Source organism: Cervus elaphus, chromosome 9, assembly GCF_910594005.1.
Source record: "Cervus elaphus chromosome 9, mCerEla1.1, whole genome shotgun sequence".
NCBI classification, from domain to species: domain Eukaryota; kingdom Metazoa; phylum Chordata; class Mammalia; order Artiodactyla; family Cervidae; genus Cervus; species Cervus elaphus.
This window is the reverse complement of record NC_057823.1, coordinates 14,837,403-14,855,493: the sequence shown is the minus strand read 5'-3', so window position 1 is coordinate 14,855,493 and position 18,091 is coordinate 14,837,403. Positions and strand designations below refer to the sequence as shown.

At 46.4% G+C, this 18,091-nt stretch overlaps 1 protein-coding gene across 10 annotated transcripts in view; it reads right to left on the bottom strand.

Moving 5' to 3' along the window:
- CACNA1A (calcium voltage-gated channel subunit alpha1 A) overlaps nucleotides 1–18,091 on the bottom strand; it is a 349,330-nt gene that overhangs the window by 94,994 nt on the left and 236,245 nt on the right. For 8 of the 10 annotated variants that reach the window (XM_043911288.1, XM_043911287.1, XM_043911278.1 and 5 more), the window contains exons 10-12: nucleotides 17,882–17,938; nucleotides 15,896–15,991; nucleotides 3,146–3,355 (exon numbers count right to left, since the gene is read on the bottom strand). In XM_043911288.1, the coding sequence (XP_043767223.1) occupies nucleotides 3,146–3,355; nucleotides 15,896–15,991; nucleotides 17,882–17,938 (363 nt within the window). The remainder of the gene's footprint in view (nucleotides 1–3,145; nucleotides 3,356–15,895; nucleotides 15,992–17,881; nucleotides 17,939–18,091) is intronic. The other 2 variants (XM_043911280.1, XM_043911281.1) reach the window with 2 other exon arrangements.

Sequence of the window (18,091 nt, the reverse complement as noted above, 5' to 3'; positions counted from 1 at the left end):
TACATAAGGATTATGACTCAACTGCTTTTATATGCTTGATCTCCAAAGGAAGAATAGGAATATTAATAGAAATTGTAAGTGTCCTATTTGTAATCCTGTGTGTTAGGGACTTAGTTAGGAGTGCCACAGGCAACCAATCCAAGGCATGGCTTTTCTCCCAACTAGGAAAACTCATTGGATGGTCCCTAGAAATCCTGTCTTGCTAATGTCTAAAAATCTTGATGTAAGACAAAGCCTTTTGTTTTTTGATGAGAATGCATAATGGTGAAAGTTTTGCCTTGGGAAGAGGTAACTACGAGTATTTGTTCGCTCCAGAAAAGAAATGGTTAATGGCAATTCCTTTTCTGAGAGGGCTTTCTTGGTGGGGTAGGAAGGTGCAGATGCGTGGTCAGGAAGGGCACGAGCAGTCACCTTTCGAAGGGGAGGGAGAGGTAAGGAGAGATTCTGAGAGGAAGAAAGTGTATAGAAATCGAAGACAGAGGCCTCAAACTTCTAAGCATTCCATTCTGGTCACATAGCTAGCTCTGTTTGAAGGTGAAGAGTATTTGTTATATCACTCATATCACTCTTTTTTTAAAATGGTATAAGACTTTTTTCTAGTTCTTTGTGATTTTGTTCTATTGGCTGCACCATGCAGCTTGTGGGATTTTAGTTCCCTGGCCAGGGGCTGAACCTGGGCCCTCAGCAGTGAAACTGCTGAGTTCTAACCACTGGACTGCCGGGGAATCCCATAGTATATCATTCTTAAATCAATTTTAATAAATTTATTTATTTATTGGGCTGTGTTGAGTCTTAGTTGCAGCACGTGGGATCTAGGTCCCTGACCGCCTGCATTGGGAGTGCCGAGTCTTAGCCACTGGACCACCAAGGAAGTCTCTATATCATTCTTTAAAGAGGTGATTTGGACTGACTGTCAAGGTCTTTCCCACTCATTCCTGATTATTGAACTTTCCCTTAGTTTTAGGACCCCAGGGAGCTTTCAGTGTCTGAGGGAAACTCCGGGGTCTCCAGAGCCCCCAAGACTGAAACGTCAGTGAGGAAATCTGTCTGTAACATCTGATGCATTCCAAAAGCCACCAGAAGAAATTCGGGGAGGACATAAGAGTTTCCACGATGCTCGTTCCCCCGTTACCATGGAATCGTGAGAGTTGGTGATGCATAAGACTGGAGAGAATTATGGATCTCTAAGAACTGGTGGATCTGGAAGAAGTTTCAGGGTCATCAAATCCAATTTCTCCCAAGTATAGAAGAGAAATGTGAGACCCAGAGAAACAACTACACTTCATCAATTACAAGACACATATTTTTGTTCACGTTTGGACATCTCCGAAACTGGGGTGTAACTTAAAATCAGCATGCCCTAGTTTAGACGGCAGCATTGTTTCATTTCTTAGTGGCACATAAAATGAAAATAAAAGAGTGCCATATAATTGAAGTGGTGGCTCAGTGGTAAAGAATCTGCCTGCCAAGCAGGAGACCTAAGTTCGATCCCTGGGTTTGGAAATCTCCTGGAGAAGGAAATGGCAACCCACTCCATTGTTCTTGCCTGGGAAATCCCATGGACTGAGGAACCTGGTGGGCTACAATCCATGGGGTTGCAGAGTCGGACACATCTAGCCACTAAACAGCAGCAGCAATAACTGAAGATGTGTTCATTTGATGGATAATGGTAATAATTTGTCCAAGGTCACATGGAGAGTTGGGGGCAGAGCAGGCACTGAGAACCCAGGTTACCTGATGGTCATGGCAGGGATGCACCATCAGATATAGCTTGAGTTCAAATCCTGGCTACATCATTAACTAGCTGTGTGACTCTGGGCAAGTTACTCAACCTCTCTGTGTCACAGTTTTCTCAACTGGAAATTGATCATTAAAGGACGTTTATAGACAGAGAGGCCCCAGGCAGGAAGTCTCAACCCCCTGTTCCCGAACCAGGACAGACAGAGCAAGGTGATTAGTGGGGAGAATATGGGAGATTAAAAATAGGCTATCCGAGGAGGTTAAGACAAAAAGTAAATAGTTCTCATTTATAAGAGACTCCAGGGGGACCAAATGCAATTACTAAGGTTGGAACTAGGTCGGGGCTCTCAGAAGGAGAACTGGCCCCCTGGGGAGTGTCCTGGGGCGGGGGGGTGGTCAGCCAACGTGACTGGGAACAATAAAGGTTACAAGGAGACAATGACCTGGACCAGACGCCCAGGCCTCACGAGGCTGAAGACTTGATTTCTCCAGTGGTTGTGTGGGTTAATTCTGAACCAGGTCAGAAGGGCAGAGAATCTACAGACCTAATTCAGACAAGCCCAAAGATGCAGGAGGAGGGCAACCAGCAGGCAAAAAGGTTTTGGGGAGTCCTGACTTGGGGCCCATAGGCCAGAGCCAAGGCATCCAATTGCCTTCCTCACTTTCCAGCCACTACTCTTGTTGATTTCTCAGAGCTCTTTACTTTTTATGCCCTGCTCATAGATCGCCCCTCCTTTCCTGTTTCTCCTCCCCCAACGTGGTCAACAATTTTGATACTATTTCATGTTAATTCCTGAAACTTGGGAATAGGCCCAGAAGAGCAAAGTCTTGGAAATCCTGGTTCTCACTGCAGGGGCAAGATGTTCTCACAGTTGTTGGAGGCTATCATCTAGGAATGAATCTGAGACATAAGAAGTCAAAAAGGACAGAAGAGGAAAGGGGAAAGAAGCAGAAAGTTTGAAAGAAAAGGGAAGAAGCAGAGAGAAATGAGAAGAAAAGATGAGTACAACATACAGGTTACTTTTTTGTCTCTAATGCACCTTTATTTCTCAACCATAAGTTCGATTCCCAGAGATGCACCTAGAAATCATATGTATGTTTCTGTCTCTGGCTGTCTTGCAGGCTGACCCTCTCTGTCTTTATTTCAATGCACCTCTATGTGCCTTTCTTAGAAAGTGATCTTGTGTCTGATGGCCCAAATTCCAGCTTCCAGCTCTCAGGCGCCCCCTCCCCCAAACTGGGCTCTGTCACTGAGGCAGCAGGAACATCAGCCTGATCTCCAGTTATAAACAGGCCCAAGTGAAAGGGGAAAGAGGGAACACAAACTGCCAAAGAAAGAGAACTGGAGAAAGGGTGTGAGGAAGGGATCAGGGAGCTGGTGGGGGTGGGGCCAGGCGGTACTCACAGAGGAAGTCGGAGAGCCACTCGGGCTGGTTGTAGTGAACGATAGCGACACACAGCGTGTTGAGGGCTACCAGACTGAGGACAGTCCAGTAGAAGGCCTGAGTTTTGACCATGCGGCGGATGTAGAAACGCATCCTCCTCTCCTTTTTGTGAAAAAAAGTCGAGTTCTCCAGCTTGGCACTTTTAATGCTGGCTCGGGCGAAGGGAGACCCTGCCAGGGAAAGGATGGAGAATGTCAGGGTGTTCCTGCAGAGGAAATTAACCGATGTGTGGCCCAAGCACAGACTTTGGCCAGGGAACCCATTCGCCTCCCAAGCAGGCAAGCCCCCGGGAACCATTATGACTCATGGGCTTAGCTTTCCAGAGATGGAACTTTTGAGAAGGTGATGTCTCTGAAAATAACAGTGCTAGAAATAACCAATGAGTGCTCAGGATGCGGTGGTGGGGGGTTTCCTTGGTTGCTCAGGAGTAAAGAAGCTGTCTGCAGTGAAGGTAGATGTGGGTTCAATCCCTGGGTTGGGAGGGCATGGCAACCCACTCCAGTATTCTTGCCAGGAAAATGCCTTAGACAGAGGAGCCTGGTGGACTAGAGCCCATGGGGTTGCAAAGAGTCAGAAACGACTGAAGTGACTGGGCATGGCATGGCATGGCTCAGAATGGGGAGGCTGCCGGCTCTCCATTGCTGGAGTCATCTTTCTGCACCTCCCTCTCCTGGAACTGTCTGATGACTCTGGGGCTCATGGTGCAGGGTTGGATAAGGCTGGAACCTCTGCTCGGGACTCTGAGTGCAGAGGCAGGCGGCAGAGCTGCATGCACTGTTCTTGGAAAGCCTCCAGGAGGAGGTGTGGATAGGATCCTAGTTTACCATGGACACTTCACTTTAAAAATAATCGCCAAAGAATGAGCCAGCTGTGCCCTCTGCTCACATGTATTTTTGCTCTTAAGCATGCATAAGGCACCTACTATGCCAGGCTCTGTCCCAGGTGTTCAGGATACATGTCAACAGAGTCCTGAACTCCTGGGATGGATACTCCAGTGTGGGAGCCAGAGAGCAAACATAATATAATAAGTAGGACTTCTCTGGTGGCCCAGTGGTTAAGAATCCGCCTGCCAGTGCAGGGGACTTGAGTTCAATGCCTGGTCTGGGAATATTCCACATGCTGCATAGCAACTAAGCCCATGTGCCACAACTACCAAAGCCCGTGTACCCTAGCGCCCACCTGCTGCAATCACTGAAGGCTATGCTCTGCAACAAGAGAAGGCACCCCAGTGAGAAGCCCCCAAACCACAATGAAGAGTAGCCCCTGATCGCCATAACTAGAGAAAGCCCACATGCAACTCAAACATAAATAAATAAAAATAATAAATTAATAGTGTGGAAGGTGCAAAGTGCTTTGGAAAAAAGAGAAAGCAGAGCAAAACAAGGGGACCTGGAGGCCTAGGGGGGACCACTGGGCAAGCGGCAGCATTAAACCAAGGGGTTAAGGAGAAGGGTTGGCCTGAGTCACCTTAGTATCTTAGGCAGAGGAAACAAACAGCAAGTGAAAAGGCCCTGAGGTAGGAGTATGCCTGCCTGATGTATTTGGGGACAGCATAAACAGAACAGTATGGCTGGAGTGAAGTGGCTCAGGTGAGAAAAAGGAGGAGGTGAGGGCAGGGGCGTGGGTCTCGGCAGGTTCTGAAGGGCCTTGGGGGCTGCAGGGACAACTGGGGCTTCTGTTTTGAGTGAAGCGGGAGGCATGGACCTGACATGAAGGTGGGGCGTGACCTGACTCAGGGGTTCACAGATGTCCCCTGGCTTCTGCGGCACAGAACAGACTGCAGAAAGCAAAGGCAGGAGCAGAGTGGGGATGACTGCTCCAGTCCAGACAGGTGGCAACCGGGTCTAGACTCCACGGTGGCTGAGAAGGAGGCAGGCTGGGCCGATTGGGGTGTATTATTATTTTTGATTTTATCTATTATTATTTATTTTTGGCTGTGCTGGGTCTTCATTGCTGCTCAGGCTTCCTGTAGTTGCAGCAAGTGGGGGGATTACTCCTTGTTGTGGCGTGTGGGCTTTTCTTGCTATGGAGCACAGGCTCAATAGTTGTGGCACACGAGCTTTGTTGCTCCAAGGCATGTGGGATCTTCCTGGACCAGGGATCGAACCCATGTTCCCTGCATTGGCAGGTGGATTCTTTAACCCACTGAGCCACCTGGGAAGCCCTGGGGTATTATTATTTAAGGTATATTTCAACATTTGTTGATGGACCAAGTGTGGGTGGAAGAGAGGGAGAAGCCAAGGTTTTTGGTCTGAGCCCCAGGAGGGACAAAGCTGTCATCCACTGAGAATGGACAGGTTTGTGGGGGAGGTTCAGAGCTCAGTTTCACATAGATTGATTTTATGTTCTAAAATACCTCTTCTTGAAAATCTTCCATTGCATTCAATAGTTTATTATTCTTCATTGGCGCATTCATTCTTTCATTTATTCATTAGTGTGCTCATTCATTCACCCATTTGTTCACTCGCTGGTATGTCTGTCACACATTCATTCATTCTTTTATCATTTATTCATTCATTAGTGCACTCATTCATTTCTGTTTTTTTTTTTAATTTATCTATTTATTTTTTAACTTTGCCATACCATGCCACATGTGGAATCTTAGTTCCCCAACCAGGATTCGAACCCGTGGCCTCTGCACTGGAGGTGCAGAGTCTTAACCACTGTACCACGAGGGAAGTTCCCATCCACTCATCTCTTCTTTCATCATTTATTTCCACATCCATCCATCCATCCATTCATGCATTTGTTCATTTGCACAATAATCCATGAAGCACCACTCATCAACCTCACACCAGCCAAACACAGAAAACATCTCTCAGGATGCCACTTCCTATTAGCAAAATTCTAAACAGAGGGAACCCTCTTACACTGTTGGTGGGAATGCAAACTAGTATGGCCACTATGGATAACAGCGTGGAGATTTCTTAAAAAACTGGAAATAGAACTGCCATATGACCCAGCAATCCCACTGCTGGGCATACACACCAAGGAAACCAGAATTGAAAGAGACACGTGTACCTCAATGTTCATCGCAGCACTGTTTATAATAGCCAGGACATAGAAGCAACCTAGATGTCCACCAGCAGATGAATGGATAAGGAAGCTGTGGTACATATACACAATGGAATATTACTCAGCCATTAAAAAGAATGCATTTGAATCAGTTCTAATGAGGTGGATGAAACTGGAGCCTATTATACAGAGTGAAGTAAGCCAGAAAAAAAAAACACCAATACAGTATACTAACGCATATATATGGAATTTAGAAAGATGGTAACGATAACCCTGTATGCGAGACAGCAAGAGACACAGATGTACAGAACAGTCTTTTGGACTCTGTGCGAGACAGTGAGGGTGGGATGATATGGGAGAATGGCCTTGAAACATGTAAATTATCATATGTGAAATGAATCGCCAGTCCAGGTTTGATGCATGAGACGGGGTGCTCGGGGCTGGTGCACTGGGATGACTCAGAGGGATGGGATGGGGAGGGAGGTGGGAGGGGGGTTCAGGATGGGGAACACATGTATACCTGTGGCGGATTCATGTCAATGTGTGGCAAGACCAATACAATACTGTAAAGTAAAATAAATAAATAAAACTGAAAAAAAAAACAAACAAAACCAAAACAAACAAAAAAAAAACATAAACAGAGGTTGTAAGTTAGCATCCCAGGGGCCATACTGGTTCATTTGAGATTTGTGAAGGTTGAAACTATTGGTCTACATTTTAAAACTGGGAGATTTTCCATACAAATATGGATTTCAGCTTCTCATGAATGAAAATAACAGCTGACATTTATCGAACATTTAACAGGCCCTGCGGGGGATGCAGTTTACACAGTAAGCTCCTCATCACAACCTTAGGAAGTAGGGACCATCACTAACCTCCTTTTACACCCCAAGGAAACAGAGGCTGAGGGGAGTCCAGTAATTGACTAAGAAGTGTCGGGTCAGTTCAGAGCCTCTTGCACTCTGGCCTGTGGCCACCACACTGCACTCACCCCTGGAACCTGTGGCCATGAGCAGCAGCTGGCCAGGGTTGGTGGCTGGACTCTCCCTTCACGTCCATCACTTGTCTGATCCTGCTGGAGCCACATGAAAGCTCAGCTCCATCACCAACCACAGAGTGACCTTGGGCAGATGACCCTGGGCAAGTTACCATGCGTCTTGAGACTCCAGTGCCTCCCACCTCACCGGGCCATTGGGAAAAATCAATGAGTTAATGCACCCTGACAAGAATTTCCCTGGTGGTCCAGTGGCTAAGATGCAGGAGCTCCAAATGCAGGAGTGTGGGTTCGATCCCTGGTCAGGGAACTAGATACCACAAGCCACAGCTGAGAGTTCACACACCTCCACTAAAAGATCCCGCATCGGGCAACTAAGACCTGGTGCTGCCAAACGAACAAATAAGTAAATAAACATTTAAAAACTACCTGAGACAACGCTGCATGCATGCTCAGCCACGAAGTCCTGTGCGACTCTTTCCGACCCCTTGGACTGCAGCCTGCCAGGCTCCTCTGTCCACGGGATTTCCCAGGCAAGAATACTGGAGTAGGTTGCCATTTTCTTCTCCAGGGGATCTTCCTGGCCCAGGGATTGACCTTGCGTCTCCTGCTTGGCAGGAGGATTCTTTACCACTGAGCTACCTGGGAAGCCCCAGCATGATGCTGGCACACGCTTATTGGACATAAAGTTTTTTACTACAACTGCAAGAGCTAAAATCAAGACTGTTCACGTGCCAACTCATGGAGGAAGTCTCTCCTGATCACAGGGCCTGGAGACACCTCCCATAATAGGCATCCCATGCATCAAGAAAAGAGAAGAAGGTGACTATTAATTGAACACCTACTCTGTGCCAGGCCTTGTACCAGTTCTGTACTGTCTCCTCTATTTATTGCATCTTATACTCCCTCTGACCCATGCTCCCTTTGTCAATAACCCCCCCTTTTTTTTTTGGCCACACCTTGAGGCATGCAGCATCTTGGTTCCCTGACCAGGGATTGAACTTGTGCCCTGCAGTGGAAGCATAGCGTCTTAACCACTGGACCACCAGAAAAGTCCCCCTTTTCTGTACACTCTTGTCTCTACTTTTCCTCTGTGGTCTGAAAATTTGCAGGTAATCCTTAGTTTTTAAAAACAACTTTAATAAGCTATTTTATGAAACACCATATATCTCATATGTCAATTTCAATGTGGAATCAATAGAGAAATCCATTAAAAAAGATATTTTACATTCTTGTTTTTTTGGGAGGGTACCAAGTATTCCAAATCTTTACATTGTTTAGTCACTAAGTCGTGTCTAACTCTTTGCGTTCTCATGGACTGCAGCATGCCAGGCTCCTCCGTCCTTAACTGTCTCTTGGAGTTTGCTCAGATTCATGTCCATTGAGTTCAGTGATGCTATATAACCATCTTATCCTCTGCCGCTCCCTTCTCCTTTTGCCTTCAATCTTTCCCAGCATCAGGGTCTTTTCCAATGAGTCAGCTCTTTGGATCAGGTGGCCAAAGTATTGGAGCTAAAGTATTTCAAATCTAATGTATGAGTATGGAACATGTTTCGTTCAGATCAGCTGCATTCAAAGAGCCAAGGGTCAGAGGTGGCCAGTCTTAGCCTAGAATGTTTCAGTGGGGATAGCAGTAGGCCACCACTAAGGCTTAGGTTCAGGATTTTGGGCAATTTATACGCCCTTCAAATTCTTGGTGAATTGAAATAGGTGCTTTCCAAGTTGTGGGTTGAACTGTCATTGAAGAGATGTGTTGATGGCTTCCCTGGTAGCTCAGAGGGAGAGAATCCACCTGCCAGGGCTGGAGACACAGGTTTGATCCCTGGTCTGGGAAGATCCCACATGCTGTGGTGCAACGACGTTCACGTGGCACAACTGTTGAGCCTGTGCCCTAGAGTCCATGTGCCACAACTACTGAAGCCCTCATGCTCTAGAGCCTGTGGTCCACAATCAGAGAAGCCCTCACACTGCAACTAGAGAGAAGCCCCCATTTGCCACAACAAGAGAAGAGCCCTCACGGCAACGAAGACCCAGCACAGCCAAAAAAAAAAAAGAGAGAGAGATCGAGTGAATGGGTTGAAGTCCGAACCCCCGGTAGCCGTGAACATGCCATTATTTAGAAATGGGGTCTTTGCAGATGCCATCAAATTAAGATGAAGTCAGACCTGATTGGAGTGGGCCTTAATCCAACGACTGGTATTCTTATAAGAGGAGAAGAGACATGGGGACGCACAGGAAAGGGCCATGTGATGCCAGTCAGAACTTGGAATGAGGTGCGTGAAAGCCAAAGGGAGCCCAGGACTGCTGACAACGCCAGAAGCTAAAAGGAAAGCATGGGGGCAGACTGTCCCTGAAGTCCTCAGAGGCAGCACAGCCCTTGCCAACATCTTGATCTCCGTTTGGACTTCTGGTCCCCGGCATTGTGAGAGAATACATTTCTGTTGTTTTAAGCCACCCAGCTTGTGATACTTTGTGACAGCCGCCCTAGCAAATGAACACAGCCCACGCTGAACTTCTGTCCTTAAAATCACCTAAAGGGAGTCTGATTTTCCTGAAGAACTGGTGCCGTGATGGCAGATTCCATTCGTGGTTCAGCTTTTCCTAGTGATGGCACTAGGTCCATATTTCACAGTCAGGGGATGAACTCTGCATGAGATAATTTTTTTTTTTTTTTTTGCCTGTACTTGGTTTTCATTGCGGCACACAGGCTTCTCTAGTTGCAGCACTCGGGTATTAGTTGCCTCATGGCATTGGTTCCCCGATCAGGGTTTGAACCCGTGTCCCCTGCATTGGAATGCAGATTCTTAACCACTGGACCACCAGGGAAGTCCCTATATGAGGCCGTTTTGTGATATGGTTATCAACTGACAGCATGGTAGAATCATTAATTACAGAAATAGAGGAAAACAAAAGAATGGGAAAGACTAGAGATCTCGTCAAGAAAATTAGAGATATCAAGGGAATATTTCATGCAAAGATGGGCACAATAAAGGACAGAAATGGTATGGACCTAACAAAAGCAGAAGATATTAAGAAGAGGTGGCAAGAATACACAGAACTATACAAAAAAGATCTTAAAGACAGCATTTACTGGGCAAAATAATACCAGGGCAAAATGCCACATGTTCCTGCCTGACTTTGAAACACGTTATTATTTTACAGAAATAAATAAAGGTGATGGCGTCTACTTGCCAGAACCCTGGAATTTCAGAGATCTCTTTCAAGATTATTTAGGAAGTCTCTGCCAGCATACGAACCCCTTCCTGTGGCTTTTTGACCTACCAGGCAAGGGAGCTGGCTTTAGGTGGGTTTGCCTGTAGCAAACCTTGTCCTGGGAGACCCAGTCACTGGCCTGTGTTTTGGATCTATTGACGCAGTTGAAAGTCACCTGCTTTCTTTCTTCTTTAAAAATAATTTTATTTATTTATTTATTTTCTGGCTGTGCTGGGTCTTCATTGCGGCGTGGGCTTTTCTCTAGTTGCAGCAAGTGGGGCTTACTCTTCCTTGCAGTGCGTGGGCTTCTGATTACAGCGGCTTTCCTTGTTGTGGAGCATGGGCTCTAGGGCACCCAAGCTTCAGTAGCTGTGGCATGTGGGCTCAATAGCTGGGCTCCAGGGCACAGGCTCAATAGTGGTGGCACACAGGCTAATTTCTGGACCAGGGATTGAACCTGTGTCTCCCGCACTGGCAGGCAGATTCTTTTCCACTGAGCCGCCAGGGAAGCCCTCACCTGCTTTCTTAACAGAGGTGCCATGGGACAGAGTCAGTCCTTATTCAGTCTGACAGCTTTCTACTTTGGCTTCTTATCTTCCTTTTATCATGTGTTCATCGAATGCCAGCCTTGAACATGGCTTCTCCAAGTTTTCTTAGGTCAGCCACAGAGAGACCCTCTGTGAATCCATCGTGGCTTTCAGGGTCATTCTCACTATCCCCTCGCTAGGAGCCGTACCGTATCATCCCCTAAATTCATAGACTGATGTTCTAACCACCCCCTGCCCCTCAGGTGTCTCTGAATTGCAACTGTATTTGGAGATAGGGCCTTTCAAGAAGTAATTAAAATAGGACTTCCCTGATGGTCTAGCAGCAGCGAACAAGGGTTTGATCCTTGGTCCGGGAAGATGCTACATTCCATGGGGCAACTAAGCCTGTGAGCTGCAACTACCGAAGCCCGCATGCCTAGAGCCCATGCTCTGCAACAAGGGAAGTCACAGCAATGAGAAGCCTGCGCACCTCAGCGAGAGAGCAGCCCCCGCTTGCTGCAACTAGAGAAAACCCTGGCACAGCAATGAAGGCCCAGCATAGCCCAAAGTAAATGAGTTAAAAAAGACATAATTCAGTGAAAATGAGATCATCAGGGTGGGCCTTAATCCTCCATGACCGGTGTCCTTATACGAAGAGAAGATTAGGACACAATATACATGGAGGAAAGACTGTGTGAAGACTCAGGAAGATGACCATCTACAAGCAGGAGACAGTCCACCCCAGAAACCAACCCTGAGAACACCCTGATCTTGGACTGCCAGCCTCCAGGACTAGGAGAAAGTTAAGTCTCTTAAGTTATCCAGTCTCTGCTATTTTATTATGATCACCCCAGCGAACTGATAACACTCTCCCCACTCCATACAAAGCCCAGTTTTTAAAAACGCCTCTTTTCATGAATTTTTCTTTGCTTTTCCACCAAATTCCTCCCTGCCTTGTACAGCCTTTAGATTCTTTATAATTGTGGGCTTCCCAGGTGGCGCTAGTGGTAAAGAACCTGCTTGCCAATTCAGGAGACGTAAGAGACACAGGTTCGATCCCTGGGTTGGAAAGATCCCCTGGAGGAGGGCATAGCAACTCACTCCAGTATCCTTGGCTGGAGAATCCCATGGACAGAGGAGCCTGGCGGGCTACAGTCCATAGGGTCACAAAGAGTCAGACAAGACTGAAGCGAGTTAGCATGCATGCACAATTAAGACTCTGTTGCTTTTAAGTAACTTTAAATTTATCTAATTATTTTTTTCTGATTTCAAAAGTAATGCCTGGGGACTTCCCTGGGGCTCCAGTGTTAAGAATCTGCCTTGCAATGCAGGGGACAGGAGTTTTATCCCTGGTCGGGGAACTAAGATCCCACACGTCGTGGAGCAACTAAGCTCACATGCTACAACTAGAGAGTCTGTGTGCTGCATCGAAAGATTCTGCATGATGCAACGAAGATCCTGTGTATTGCAGCTAAGGCCCGGTATAAATAAAAATTTAAAAAGTAATGCCTGTCACTAATCCATTCATTCCAGGAAAATATCATGGAGAAACTGAAAATCCTTTGCAATCCCTTCAGTTTCCACATCTTTAAGTACCTCTCACACTTCTTAATATTGTTTTAAAAATGAGACCACATATTTTACATGGCGTTGTACAACTTGCTGTTTTTTCACCAAAAAATATATTTCAGACATCTTTCCATGCCATAACAGCTCCATTCTTTTTCCCGGCAGCAGAGTACTCGATGGTATATAAATGCTATATAATTTCTTTAACCATCTCCCTACTTTGGGGCACATGGGTCATTTCTGGTTTTTACTTTTCTGAATACCAGAAACCGTGCTGCTAAGAAGAGGCTGGTACATAGATATTTGGCAAACATGAAGAAATCTTTTGAAGCAGAAATTCTAGGTCAAAGAATATAAACATCAACAATTAAATAATGCCCAATCATACATCAGAAAACACTGCAAACTACATTCCTGCCAACAGCATAAGGCTATGCCCATTTTTTCACATCTTTGCCAACATTGGGTAGTAATATTTCTTCATCTTTTCTAGAAGGACTGATGACAAATAGTATCTCCCCATTAATTAAGAACAGGTGAGATGGTTGGATGGCATCACCGACTCAGTGGACATGAGTCTGAGCAAACTCCCAGAGACAGTGAAGGGCAGGGAAGCCTGGCATGCTGCACTCCATGGGGTCGCAGAGTTGGACACGACTTAGCGGCTGAACAACTCAATCTTATCCATAGAGGAGAGTTTGACTTGGGTACCCCATGTTTTCAGTGCCTGGCATTTAACAAATGTGGTATAAACAAAGTGTTTGCCTATCAAAATTTAACGTAACAGATTAGAAAATTGGGCAACTTAAATGGGAAAATTTGTGGGACAGACATAACCAATCAAATGCACCCGGCAATGATGGAGCACCCTAATTCTTGAATTTTCTGGAAGGATAGAAACAGATGTATCCACAAGTGGAAGTAGGATTTGTTCATCATTACGAGGAAAAGAGTGTTTTGGCTAGAAATTAAAAATGCAAATGAAAACAAGCTTTAAGGTATCATTACAAACTGATTTATCCAGAAAGGAAATTAAATGTGTAATAGGCAATGGCCGGGGTGGGAGAGTCCATAAGCGTCTGCATACTTGGCGGGTTTATAAATGGGTTCAGTGTTTTTGAAACTCAGAACAGCTCTGTGAATAATGAGTTGAAAAGCTGTTAATATCTTTGATCCTATAATTATCCCCAAGGAAATCCTCCCAAAGGGTGGGAGGAGTCATTGTACGTAAGTGCTCCCAGGAGTGCTCCTCGTAAAGGCAAAAATTGGAAACAACTCAAACACCATATAATAAAGCTACGGCTGAGCAAACCATAGTGTGGCCACCCTCTGGAGTGTGGGATGGCACGGAAATCATGTTGAAACTCAGCAGGAAGCTCATAAACTAGGGGTGAGTGAAGGAACCTGAGTATGAAGTAGTTGGTTCCTAGGGATTAGAAACACGACTACGTTTTGATTTTTATTTTTGGGCCGTGCTGTTTGGCTTGCGGGATTTTAGTTCCCCAGCCAGGGCTCAGACCTGTATCCTCTGCAATAGAAGTCCATAGTCCTAACCACTGGAATTCCCCAAAAACACATGTATATTTTGAATTCCCTCCCCCAGCCTTGCCTCTATACTCCAGCCACACGATACGCATTCAGCCTTAATGTCTACTCCTCTCAGAGTCTCCTGTTATTTTCTCTGCCTGGAAGCTCTGTCGTCCACTCTTCATGCATAGAATTTTAAAAAAAATTTATTTATTTTGGCCGTGCTGGGTCTTGGTTGCTGCACCAGCTTTCTCTAGTTGCAGTGAGTGGGGACTCCTCTCTAGTTGCCAGCTTTTCACTGTGGTGGCTTCTCATTGCAGAGCATGGGTTCTAGGCGCATGGACTTCAAAAGTTGTGGTGCATGGGCTTAGCTGCTCCTGGGCATGTGGGATCTTTCCAGACCAGGGATCGAATTCATGTCTCCTGCATTGGCAGGTGGTTTCTTTACCACTGGGCCACAAGGGAGGCCCCATAATTAGAATTTTTATTTTATTTTTTGGCTCCACCATGTGACTTGTCGGATCTTAGTTCCCCAACCAGGGACTGAACCCGCACCCTTGGCGGTGAAAGTGCTGAGTCCTGACCACTGGACCACCAGGGAATCCCCTTCATAATTGGAATTTTTAGGAACCTATTTCAGGCACTCCCCTGGTGGCTCAGTGGATAAAAGTCTGCCTGTCAATGCAGGGGACAGGTTCAATCCCTGGTCTGGGAGGATTCCACGGGCTCCAGAGCAATTAAGCTAGACCGCCACAACTACTAAGTCGGTGCCCTAGAGTCTGCATGCCGCAACTACAGAGCCCGTGTGCTGTAACTACTGAAGGCCAGGCGCCCTAGAGCCTGTGCTCCACAATAAGAGAAGCCACCGCAAGGAGAAGCCCACACACCACCATGAAGATCAGACCCCCACCTGCTGCAAGTAGAGAAAGCCTCCGAGCAGCAGTGAAGACTCAGTTTCAGAAAATAATAGAATCTCTTTAGAGAAGGTCAGAGCAACAGTCTCACTCAAGAGGGGCAAAAAGGAAAGACAAATGTTCCCACCTCAAACTCTGTCCTTGGCAACAACCAATGACAACACCCTGAGCACAGCCTTCTGCCTGGTTCCCTCTGCAACCACTGCCGAGGCAAACTCCTATCTTCCCCTCGGTCCTCAGAACAACGTCACCTCCTCCAAGAAGTCCTCCCTGACCACACTCCACTCTTCCAAAGCAGGCTGAGTGAGGAGCATCTCCTCTTCAGTGCCGTTATCATTACAAGCTTATTTCTGTAATTACCTGCTTAATATCTATTTTCTGCACTGGACTGCAAGCTCCACAAGGGTAGGGATTTGATCTCAGTCCTATTCACAATTGGGCATTCAGTAACAGTAGCCCCCACAGTGAGCACTAATGAATAATAATATTACTCATGAGTAATATTAGCCAACATCATGGGGACCTTCTTTTCTGCCACATGGTGTTCTAAATGCTATATGTGGGTTTTTTTTGGCTGCACCAAAAGGCATGTGGGATCTTAGTTCCTGACCAGGGATCGAACCTGTGCCCCCTGTAGTGGAAGCACAGAGTCTTAACTACTGGACCACCAGGGAAGTGTGATCCGGTGGTTATTTACTTTTACTTTACATAGATCCAGTGGTTATTTATACTTTACATAGATCCAGTGGTTATTTAGTCTTACTTCTCCTCACAATGATACGAGAAGACAGGCAGTGTTGTTATTCCCATAATCATGTCATCTGCACCAGGAAATACAGTTGAGAACGGGCAGAATTGTGACCCAATCCAGGCAGCTCCAAGCCCTCACTCGCCTCCATCTCACAGGCGATCAGTAATAAATGACGGCCAGGCAGCAGCTGGGGGACTTACCCACGGAGGCGATGTCGGCCAGCTGATCCTCAGCCTCCTCGGGGTTGAGCAGGTCTGTCTTGCTCTTCTTTATAGTGGCTCTCCGCAGAGCTCCAACAATGGAAACATGGCGAGAGAAAAAGACGTTACCCTTTTTGCTATAACAACGACTCTGACCGCGTGTGTCCCTGGGTGCCAGGCGCTCTATTAGGGACTTTCTCCACGTTGCTGGATTTCACCCACGTGGCAGTCTGGTTTCATGGGAAGTAACAGCATGCCCATTTCACAGATGTGGGGACAGAAGCTTGGGGAGGTTACATGACTTTGCCCACGGGGTAAGGATGAGAACCAAGTCCCCCGCTCAGTCTAAGTCTGGGCTCTCGGTCAACATTTTCCCTCTAGGAGTCCTGGGACTGGACATGTAGACTCCTATGAAAACAGGCCACCCCCTTAGCCTTTAGCACACTTGCCAGGCTGGCTGGGACTGGGGAAGCCCTTCCTTAATATTTAGGCTCTATATCCCAAGAGCTCTCCAGGGGATAGTGAGTTCAGGCACACACTTCCAATAAAGTGATTTAGGCACCTCCGTTCCCTGGTAGCTCAGCTGATAAAGAATCCACCTGCAATGCGGGAGACCCCAGTTTGATTCCTGGGTCAGGAAGATCCATTGGAGAAGGGGTAGGCTACCCATTCCAGTATTCTTGGGCTTCCCTGGTCGCTCAGACGGCAAGGAATCTGCCTGCAGTGCAGGAGACCTGGGTTTGACCCCTGGGTTGGGAAGATACACTGGAGAAGTGAATAGCTACCCACTCCAGTATTCTGGCCTGGAGAATTCCATGAACAAAGGAGCCTGGCACGCTATAGTCCATGGGGTTACAAACAGTCGGACACGACTGAGTGACTTTCACTTTCATTTATGGGTAATGTCTTTCTCTCCTCTCAAAGAGTAAAATCCATTTTACTCTTAGGATGGAGCCCCATCTCCTTTCCTTCCTTCTCACTCCTTGTTTCTTCAATCCACAGTCATTGCTCTGTCTAGACAAATTTCTAACGTGAGACAACTGTCCTTAATAGTAAGCTGGATTCTTGGTGAAATTTTTATTTTTGGCCATGGTGCATGGCTTGTGGGATCTTAGTTCCTCAACCAGGGATTGAACCTGGGCCACTGCATTGAAAGCGTTGAGTTCTAACCACTGGACCGGCCACCAGGGTACTTCCAGTGGTGAAATTACTTTTTTTTTTTTTTTTCAAAATTCAAACTCACATTTTTTTTAATCATTAAATTGTGTGGACATAAAAGTACATTTTAATAAACAAAGCTAGAGTAATAACACTGGAAAAATAAAACAATTTTTAAAATTATACTAGTTGCTCATTGTGCATAAAGGCAACTAATATATAGAATGGCTATTAGAAATTACTGAAATTACTTTTTTTAAAAAAAGTTTGGCTGCATCTTGTGGCATGTGGGATCATAGTCCCCCGACCCAGTATTGAACTTATGGCCCTTGCACTGGAGGCAGGAAGTCTCAACCACTGGACTGCCAGGGAAGTCTGTGAAATTACTATATTATTTATTTTACTTAGTGAACATAGAGGGGGCTGACCCCGAGCCAGACACCATCCTATGCATTCTATTTGCCATACTTAATATAATATCTATAAACAATCAGCTCAGGTAGGCATGGTAATTATCACGCCCATTTGACAGATGAGGAAAATGGAGGCACAGAGCAGAAGCTGGGCGTGTGGTCAAAGCAGACAGGGGCAGGCAAGAAACAGAAACCCTGCGTCAAAGTCCTGAAAGTCCTTGAGGAAACAGTCCCACCATTCTCCATATCTTCCTGAGCCTGACCCAGTCTCGTGTTAGTTCTTGGCATCACCTGGGCCCTGAACATCCATCCCCTGGAGGCCCCTTAGAAAGAAGCAACTCATTCCCCCAGCTCCGGCTCCTCCTGTGTTCCCTGGGACCCACCCCAACCCCCAAGCCAGGTTCAGAGCAGTTACCATCAAAGGGATGTCTCTGCTCCCCATCTGTTTCATCTTCGGCGAGGATCACCTCTTCTGAAGGGCAAGAGCACATAGTTAATTTATGCTCCAGTATCTGGAGGACTCTCCTGGGGAAGGGTTCCCTTGGACAGGGAAAGGGAAGGGTCCTCCCAGGCACTCCAGTCTCCCCTTGCTGAGTGACAACTCTATCAGCCAGAGATGTGCTTG